Source organism: Pocillopora damicornis, chromosome 1 (assembly GCF_964200805.1).
Source record: "Pocillopora damicornis chromosome 1, jaPocDami1.2, whole genome shotgun sequence".
Lineage (NCBI taxonomy): Eukaryota > Metazoa > Cnidaria > Anthozoa > Scleractinia > Pocilloporidae > Pocillopora > Pocillopora damicornis.
Window position 1 is genome coordinate 19,484,299 of NC_142670.1, and position 10,271 is coordinate 19,494,569.

Sequence of the window (10,271 nt, forward strand, 5' to 3'; positions counted from 1 at the left end):
CTAACAATCCAGAGCTCTCGTCCGGCGTCCGCATGCAGCCTTGCCTTAGTTGTTGTGATGTCATCATTTAACCGTTGTTTTATGTCTTGATGATTCGTAGCGGGGGCACACTATAGTTTGCGAAACGAAACGAAATTGAAATCTGTAATTTATGAAATGAACTTCAATCTGTAATTTTCGAAATGGAAACATAAATCTTATAGTCACCAGCCAGATGCATCGGTCAAAACTTTTTAAAATATTTCTTTTACTCTGGGTCCATCCCCACTTGAACGAATTGTCAACGGAAACTAAAAATATGAATTCATTTCACACATTTAAACGAATGCTTTTAGTCTTTTATAAGGGAGGAGGAATTGAAAATACTTGAAAATACTCATCTTTTTATAAAGATTAAATTTGAATTCATTTGTTTAATTTTTTTTAAGTATATCCGTTTGCAACGAATTAGATAAAGTAAAGTTTAACTGAACATGTTTTGTTGATGTGAATGGGGTAGAAGATAAATGAACCTATTCCCAGTTCAGAAGTTGCGTTAAGGTTCGTGCAGTATTCCAAGGAAAACGATCCAAGTGTTTCACCTTCACGATGACCTGACCGCCTTCTGTTTCTCACTGCCTTCATCATTTAAACCTATTTAAGGCCTTCGGGTCTATTGAGACCTATGTTAGGATATGTTTGTTTAGGTTATGGTGCTCTGTGGAATGTAGGAGGGGGGGAAACATTTCTTTAGAATGATCCTCAAACTGTGACGGGCGATTTTAATATAAGTTTTTCACTTCAATATAAGTCTCCCGTGAGCATAGCTTAACGGCCGATAATAAGGCATAACCTAAAGGCTGGTCTTCCTCTACAACGGAGTCAAAGTCGTTATTGAGAAATGCAGAGCAATACGATCAAGTTGAAATCAAACTTGTTTGATCTTCCACTTCTGTCTTCAACTCCAACAATTGACTTTTCACGGTTCAAAGCGGAATCGGACGAAACCATTCTCATTTTTCCGACTCTGATCCTGTTCTTTGGTTCTGTTGAGCTTATGACTCCGCTCATGACACTGATTTTTAGTTTTCACTCAGTCGGAAGTGCTCCAACGACTCCGACTGGGACTGCGATTCCGTTGCTAATGTAGACCAGCCTTAAGACAACTTGGAGAGAAAGATATCCCGATAAGATCATCTGGTTTTTTTTTTCCATATTTGAGGGATAAATCTTGGGTAAGGACTGGAAAAGCTTTTGCAATAAAATTCATCCGGGTTCAGACTCAGTACAATTTATCAAGCTACAAACGCATTTCTTAGGTTTCCTATTAAACCACTGGTTAAATAAAAAAAAATCTACATTTGATTGTAGGGATATTTGAATAGAATTCAAATTGGAAAGTTGAAAGCAAATGAAAATCTAAATTTCAAATAAGGAAAGAAACTTTTTTTCCGTTAATGATCGCTATATTAATTCTAATTTCCTCTGAAAAAAGTATCTTTTTTCATATTGGTGGGTAGGCGACAATTTACAAAGTACCGAAAAGTTAAAGGCGAACGACAAAGCTGGCGAAGGACAAGCTTTTGGAAATCTTGGCATTGCCTATGATAACCTATGCGATTTTCATAAGGCAATCGAACACCATGAGCGTGACCTACAAATTGCAAAAGAAGTGGGAATTAAAGCTGGAGAAGAACGGGCTTATGGAAATCTTGGCATTGCCAATCACAGGTTAAGCGATTTTCATAAGGCAATCGAGTACCATGAGTGTGACCTACAAATTGCAAAAGAAGTGGGGGATAAAGCTGGAGAAGGACAGGCTTATGGAAATCTTGGCAATGCCTATCAAAGCTTAGGCGAGTTTAATAAGGCAATCGAGTACCATGAGTGTGACCTACAAATTGCAAAAGAAGTGGGGGATAAAGGTGGAGAAGGAGGGGCTTATGGAAATCTTGGCAATGCCTATCGCAGCTTAAGCGATTTTCATAAGGCAATCGAGTACCATGAGCGTCGTCTACAAATTGCAAGAGGTGGGGGATAAAGCTGGAGAAGGACAGGCTTATGGAAATCTCGGCAATGCCTATGACAGCTTAGGCGATTTTCATAAGGCAATCGAGTACCATGAGTGTGACCTGCAAATTGCAAAAGAGGTGGGAGATAAAGCTGGAGAAGGAGGGGCTTATGGAAATCTTGGCAATGCCTATGACAGCTTAGGCGATTTTCATAAGGCAATCGAGTACCATGAGTGTGACCTACAAATTGCAAAAGAAGTGGGGGATAAAGCTGGAGAAGGACGGGCTTATGGAAATCTTGGCAATGCCTATGACAGCTTAGGCGATTTTCATAAGGCAATCGAGTACCATGAGTGTGACCTACAAATTGCAAAAGAAGTGGGGGATAAAGCTGGAGAAGGACGGGCTTATGGAAATCTTGGCAATGCCTATGACAGCTTAGGCGATTTTCATAAGGCAATCGAGTACCATGAGTGTGACCTACAAATTGCAAAAGAAGTGGGGGATAAAGCTGGAGAAGGACGGGCTTATGGAAATCTTGGCAATCCCTATCACAGCATAGGCGATTTTCATAAGGCAATCGAGTACCATGAGTATCACCTACAAATTGCAAAAGAAGTGGGGGATAAAGCTGGAGAAGGACGGGCTTATGGAAATCTTGGCAATGCCTATGACAGCTTAGGCGATTTTCATAAGGTAATCGAGTACCATGAGTGTGACCTACAAATTGCAAAAGAAGTGGGGGATAAAGCTGGAGAAGGACGGGCTTATGGAAATCTTGGCAATGCCTATCGCAGCTTAGGCGATTTTCATAAGGCAATCGAGTACCATGAGTATCACCTACAAATTGCAAAAGAAGTGCGGGATAAAGCTGGAGAAGGACGGGCTTATGGAAATCTTGGCAATGCCTATCACAGGTTAGGCGAATTTTATAAGGCAATCGAGTACCATGAGTGTGACCTACAAATTGCAAAAGAAGTGGAAGATAAAGCTGGAGAAGGAGGGGCTTATGGAAATCTTGGCAATGCCTATCACAGCTTAGGCGATTTCCTTAAGGCAATGGAGTACCATGAGCGTTGTCTACAAATTGCAAAAGCGGTGGGGGATAAAGCTGGAGAAGGACGGGCTTATGGAAATCTTGGCAATGCCTATCGCAGCTTAGGCGATTTTCATAAGGCAATCGAGTACCATAAGTGTGACCTACAAATTGCAAAAGAAGTGGAAGATAAAGCTGGAGAAGGAGGGGCTTATGGAAATCTTGGCAATGCCTATCACAGCTTAGGCGATTTCCTTAAGGCAATGGAGTACCATGAGCGTTGTCTACAAATTGCAAAAGCGGTGGGGGATAAAGCTGGAGAAGGACGGGCTTATGGAAGATTTGGCAATGCCTATGACAGCTTAGGCGATTTTCATAAGGCAATCGAGTACCATGAGTGTCACCTACAAATTGCAAAAGAAGTGGGGGATAAAGCTGGAGAAGGACGGGCTTATGGAAATCTTGGCAATGCCTATCAAAGCTTAGGCGATTTTCATAAGGCAATCGAGTACCATGAGTGTGACCTACAAATTGCAAAAGAAGTGGGGGATAAAGCTGGAGAAGGACGGGCTTATGGAAATCTTGGCAATGCCTATCGCAGCTTAGGCGATTTTCATAAGGCAATCGAGTACCATGAGTATCACCTACAAATTGCAAAAGAAGTGGGGGATAAAGCTGGAGAAGGACGGGCTTATGGAAATCTTGGCAATGCCTATCACAGGTTAGGCGAATTTTATAAGGCAATCGAGTACCATGAGTGTGACCTACAAATTGCAAAAGAAGTGGAAGATAAAGCTGGAGAAGGAGGGGCTTATGGAAATCTTGGCAATGCCTATCACAGCTTAGGCGATTTCCTTAAGGCAATGGAGTACCATGAGCGTTGTCTACAAATTGCAAAAGCGGTGGGGGATAAAGCTGGAGAAGGACGGGCTTATGGAAATCTTGGCAATGCCTATCGCAGCTTAGGCGATTTTCATAAGGCAATCGAGTACCATGAGTGTGACCTACAAATTGCAAAAGAAGTGGAAGATAAAGCTGGAGAAGGAGGGGCTTATGGAAATCTTGGCAATGCCTATCACAGCTTAGGCGATTTCCTTAAGGCAATGGAGTACCATGAGCGTTGTCTACAAATTGCAAAAGCGGTGGGGGATAAAGCTGGAGAAGGACGGGCTTATGGAAGATTTGGCAATGCCTATGACAGCTTAGGCGATTTTCATAAGGCAATCGAGTACCATGAGTGTCACCTACAAATTGCAAAAGAAGTGGGGGATAAAGCTGGAGAAGGACGGGCTTATGGAAATCTTGGCAATGCCTATCAAAGCTTAGGCGATTTTCATCAGGCAATCGAGTACCATGAGTGTGACCTACAAATTGCAAAAGAAGTGGGGGATAAAGCTGGAGAAGGACAGGCTTATGGAAATCTTGGCAATGCCTATGACAGCTTAGGCGATTTTCTTAAGGCAATCGAGTACCATGAGTGTCACCTACAAATTGCAAAAGAAGTAGGGGAAAAAGCTGGAGAAGGAGGGGCTTATGGAAATCTTGGCAATGCCTATGACAGCTTAGGCGATTTTCATAAGGCAATCGAGTACCATGAGCGTCATCTACAAATTGCAAAAGAGGTGGGGGATAAAGCTGGAGAAGGAGGGGCTTATGGAAATCTTGGCAATGCCTATCGCAGCTTAGGCGATTTTCATAAGGCAATCGAGTACCATGAGTGTGACCTACAAATTGCAAAAGAAGTGGGGGATAAAGCTGGAGAAGGAGGGGCTTATGGAAATCTCGGCAATGCCTATCGCAGCTTAGGCGATTTTCATAAGGCAATCGAGTACCATGAGCGTCATCTACAAATTGCAAAAGAGGTGGGGGATAAAGCTGGAGAAGGAGGGGCTTATGGAAATCTTGGCAATGCCTATCGCAGCCTAGGCGATTTTCATAAGGCAATCGAGTACCATGAGTGTGACCTAGAAATTGCAAAAGAAGTGGGGGATAAAGCTGGAAAAGGACGGGCTTATGGAAATCTTGGCAATGTCTATGACAGCTTAGGCGATTTTCATAAGGCAATCGAGTACCATGAGTGTGACCTACAAATTGCAAAAGAAGTGGGGGATAAAGCTGGAGAAGGACGGGCTTATGGAAATCTTGGCAATGCCTATCAAAGCTTAGGCGAGTTTAATAAGGCAATCGAGTACCATGAGTGTGACCTACAATTTGCAAAAGAAGTGGGGGATAAAGCTGGAGAAGGACGGGCTTATGGAAATCTTGGCAATGCCTATCACAGCTTAGGCGATTTTCATAAGGCAATCGAGTACTATGAGTGTGACCTACAAATTGCAAAAGAAGTGGGGGATAAAGCTGGAGAAGGAGGGGCTTATGGAAATCTTGGCAATGCCTATCAAAGCTTAGGCGAGTTTAATAAGGCAATCGAGTACCAAGAGTGTGACCTACAAATTGCAAAAGAAGTGGGGGATAAAGCTGGAGAAGGACGGGCTTATGGAAATCTTGGCCATGCGTACTTTCTACTTAATGATACGTCTAAAGATCGAGGATCGTTTTCGAGTGCCCTTGACTGCTTTATTTCCAGTTTGTCAAAGCTCAATGAAATTAGGGCTCATCTCCGGTTTAAAGACGAGTGGAAAATTAGCTACCGCGATACGTATAATAGTGTATACAATAATTTGTGGCGTCTCCATCTAAGTCAAGATGAAGTTTGTGATGCCTTGCGAGTTGCTGAGGGTGGACGGGCACAGGCTTTAAAAGATCTCATGGAAGAAAATTATGGGTGTCAAGAGGTATACTCTCAGTCTCATTCCTCAGGAAAGTCAAGTGGCTCCTTTTTTAGATCCATTCCTTCAACAACAGTTTTCATAGCTCTTGATAAACAAGAGATCATTTTCTGGGTTATAAGAAAGGATGAAGAAGTCACCTTGAGGAGAAGAAAGGTAGGAGATATTTCAGAAGAAGATGTGAGAGCTTTCCTTACGACTCTACACAGTACTGCCTTGAACGAAATTGGTGTACGTGCTGGCGTCAAAATTGAAAATCGCTCGCTTGTTCAGTTGCGTGAGGGGGAGTGCATGACTGAAAAGGCCTCTTGCAGTGTTTCTCAGCCTGTTTCATCAAAGGATAGTTTAAAGAGGTTTTTTGACCTTATAATTGCTCCTATTGCTGACCTGGTCCATGGAGATGACCTCATTCTCGTTCCGGAGGGTTCATTGTGTTTGATACCCTATGCAGCACTGATTAACCCAGAGCAGGGGTATCTGTGCGATTCCTTAAGAATCAGATTGATTCCGTCCTTGACTACTTTGAAATTAGTTACTGATTGTCCAGCTGACTTCCACAATACGAAAGGCGCACTTCTAGTGGGAGATCCGTACCTAAATAGAATTGTCTATAAAGGAACAAAGTATTGTCGGCTGCCATATGCAAAGAAAGAAGTAGAGATGATTGGGAGAATCCTAGGAACAGTTCCCCTCATCGGAGAGAAGGCGTCTAAAGGAGAAGTCTTAAAGCGACTATCTACGGTTGCTTTGGTGCACATCGCCGCCCATGGCGGAATGGAAACAGGAGAAATTATTTTGGCCCCAAACCCAGCTGGGAAATCCCTTCATCTTGAGGAGAAAGACTTTTTGTTGACGATGAAAGATGTGTTAGAAGCTAAGCTGCGGGCAAGGTTGGTTGTGTTGAGTTGTTGTCATAGTGCTCATGGGCAAATAAAGGCTGAGGGGGTGGTTGGCATTGCTCGAGCATTCTTAGGTGCTGGGGCTCGTTCCGTTTTGGTGTCCCTCTGGGGAATTGATGACGGGGCTACTTTCCAGTTTATGAAACATTTCTATAAAGAACTAGTGAAAGGAAGGAGGGTCAGTGAAGCTCTTAACCAAGCCATGAAATGTATGAGAGAGTCTGGAGAGTTCAGGGAAGTAAAGTACTGGGCACCATTTGTTCTCATTGGGGACGATGTCACTCTGGAGTTAAATGGAACTAATTCAGTTTAGTTGCTGCTCAATGTAAATATAACTTATTTTGATATTTTCCTTTTAATGTTCTTAAAAATCTTAAAGTGCCTCTTGACGTCAAGTTTTGCACACTCCATTCATTTGCATTTTCGGCCGCAATATGGATCTCTCACGAACTTTGCCAAATTTCAATCCGTTTCGAGCAACAGAAATCATATGTGCGAGATTTCGCGGCCGCCATTATTTGACTTTCCTCTAGAACTAAATCCGCGATTTCAAAGGAGTTGGCGTTGGCGAACGCAGAAAACTCACCTGACTATCTCTAATAAGGTTATAACTGGGATTTGTATTGTATTCTTTACATCATGCTTCCGTCAAGAAGATAACACAACGTAGTCTGTTAGAAGCTTTAGACACATTGTGGATGGCAATTGTTGACTTTCTTAGCTACTGTTTATGCTCCACGAAAAGTACTTGAGCCAACCGAAAAAAATTAATTAAACAAGAAAAAAGTAAAGAGGACAGTCAGTTTTTAAACAAACTGTATCATGATTTCCTCTATTTGTCAAAATACATGAAGTTTTTAATGGTGATGTTCTTTTTCTATGCATAGATGGTTGCCGCTCGAAGAAGATGAATGCAATCTAGAATCGTAATTGACCGTAATTGTTATGACAAACCCTTTCAATGAGATAGACGGTACTGTCTTATATTTCAAACAGCATGAAATGAATCAAAATTTGGGAGTTTGGAAATAATCTGGCTCTCTTTGCGTAGCGAAAAATAAATGTTAGTCGGCGGAAACTTTTTTATATCCGCCCACCGTATCCCAAATCGTAACAAACCATAGTCAGTGGTTTGACTTTATATGTTGTAACTTATCGAATTTGTAAATCGACTTGATAGCGCCCATATACACGATTTAAATGAACAAATATATTGGTATTAAATTGAAGAACAAGTAAGACACGAGTTTTGAGTTTCAAAAATATGGACACTACACAGGCGGCGGAGTAGGGGGGAAAGGGGGCCCCCTCACCAAGTAATCTTTTTTTAGAGCCCTTTAGTTACGGTAATAGACTTAATGGAATTTCATGTACCAATTTGGGTAAAGAGCCTAGCTCTTTTTAATTATACTCAAGTCTCTGTAAGAAGCATGCGTAGTTTTGAGATGTCACATTTTCAGTAAGGAGACCTGTGAAACCACTGTAGGCCTTGAGTGTGGTTAGTTTCGGTGTCCTGTTCGATATAGAAAAAGAACCGTCCTAGATCGGGGCAGGGAAATATTAGTTAACATTTTTCACTCAGAAATAATAAGTAACTTTGAAAGATTCTCCTTCCGCGCAGATGTTGCAGCTCAGCGGGTTCAAAAGCAAGAATGGGGAGCCAACTTTGCATAGTGTTAAAGAATAAGATCACGGGCTCTGTTGAACTAATTTGAGTAAGGTTATAATAATTTAATTGGATTGATATTTTGTTTTTGAAGTTGTTTAAGTTCACTTAAAATATTCTCGTACACCGTTTTCATAGGCAGGTGCTGTATAAGGTGACTGTTGATATCAAACAAGTAGTTGAATGATTGCTCGTGTTTATTTTAGCGCGCAAATGTATAAGTATTGTTAGCGCGCAAATGTATAAGTATTGTTAGCGCGCAAATGTATAAGTATTGTTAGCGTGCAAATGTATAAGTATTGTACCTCACGAAGTGCTTTGAATTCAAGATTGGCTTTTAGGTATATACGCGTTGAATAACTTATTTAAATGCAGTAATTTGGGGATCAGTTTCTGGTATGGTTTTTGCTCAAACGGAAATTACCGTCTTCGAATTCATAGATACTGCTAAAACTGATTTGTTTTTATAGTATAATCTTCCCTTCTTGGAGGTGCTTTCAACTAAGAAGCTGAGTCATTATTTTCGGTCTTCACCGTTTTGACCTAATACTAGTCTTTCACAGTCTATTTCTTCCTGGAATTTCTGGAATCACTGATTTAGCGCTATGACCTGATGTTTTTTTTTTTTTTTCCTCTTGTGCTGAAGCCATGCCAAACCAATGTTCTTCAGCTAATAATATTCGTGGCTATTTTTCACAGCTTAGAAAATGTTATTCCACCGGTGTGACTGAATTACTAACTAGTTTTCAGTTAGTTTATGGAAAGTAGGCACTACTATCGGTAGGCCCTTCTCCAAATACGAATTGATTACTCTTGTTGCATTTACATTTAGCCCTTTGACTCCCATGAGTGACCAAGACAGACTTTCTCCTTACAATATTAAGCAGACAAGTAATGAGTTTAAAGAAAAATATCAATAACGGGATTATTAATTGATCCAATACTAAATTCTCTAAAGTAAAATCCTAAGAAATGAAGGACTGAGGGTAAGGAGAATTTCTGATGAGATCTTGGGAGTGAAAGGGTTAAACTGTGTTTCTGTAAAGGTATTAATGTTACAGTTAATTAATTTCGTTAAAGTTATATCTAGCAATTTTTATGTTGCTCACCTTGGATTATTTTGGCCAGGAAACCTGCATAGGACAACAAAACTTTTAACATGAAAAATGTTATGACCTTTTGCATCTGAACTTAGGTCCGTATGCTGATCATATCTTTGCACAAGCGCAGTTTGCTTACAACCTACTATGCAAGGCATTACGTAAGCATAAATTAAGAACAGTTGATAGTTTGATGACCTACTGTCAGTCTCTTGTCAGTTCTAGCCCGGTCACTTTGAAAGTACGTGAGCAACAACCTCGTAGGCTGTGGAACAGTTACCAGCTGAACAGCTAAGTTGTCAAGTTAAGCCTAACAAGTTGTACTACAATCCAAGCTATTAAAACAAGTGTGAGTTTACAGTTCTAGTTCATTTTGTTGGGTAGTTCAGCTAGTCCCCAATCAAGAGGTTTCTTAACAGTTGGCAATATATGTTTCCCATAATTACCTTCAGTGCTGAGAAACGTTGAATAATTTACAACTGTTCATGTCGGTGTGGGTGGCTGGTGCTGGATATTTAGTGAGCGGAGGCAAATAGCTATTTCAGTATGCATTAAAATAATGAGATAATATAGCACAAAAAGATGAATGCGTGCCCTGATTGGCTACTGAAACGCCGATTATCTTTTGCTATCCACCTCCGAGCAACTCACGCTGGATTTGCCCCTGAACATTTCGTGATCGTTGCCATTTCGGTGAATAGTTCTTAGGTGTTTTAGGTTTAATTCCCTGAAGTGCTCTTGATTTGACAAAGGAAACAAAAAACCAAAATGACCAAAAAGTGTTTTTCTGAGC

General features: G+C 41.0%; 1 protein-coding gene across 1 annotated transcript in view; it reads left to right on the plus strand.

The window, feature by feature from the left end:
• The window catches only part of LOC149052556 (uncharacterized), a 29,286-nt gene extending 19,448 nt beyond the window's left edge, over positions 1-9,838 (plus strand). Inside the window, exons 6-7 of the mRNA XM_089203570.1 lie at positions 1,500-7,037; positions 7,600-9,838. Of these exons, the coding sequence (XP_089059696.1) occupies positions 1,983-7,025 (5,043 nt within the window). The 5' untranslated portion in view covers positions 1,500-1,982 and the 3' untranslated portion in view covers positions 7,026-7,037; positions 7,600-9,838. The remainder of the gene's footprint in view (positions 1-1,499; positions 7,038-7,599) is intronic.
• The last annotated feature ends 433 nt before the right edge of the window (positions 9,839-10,271 follow it).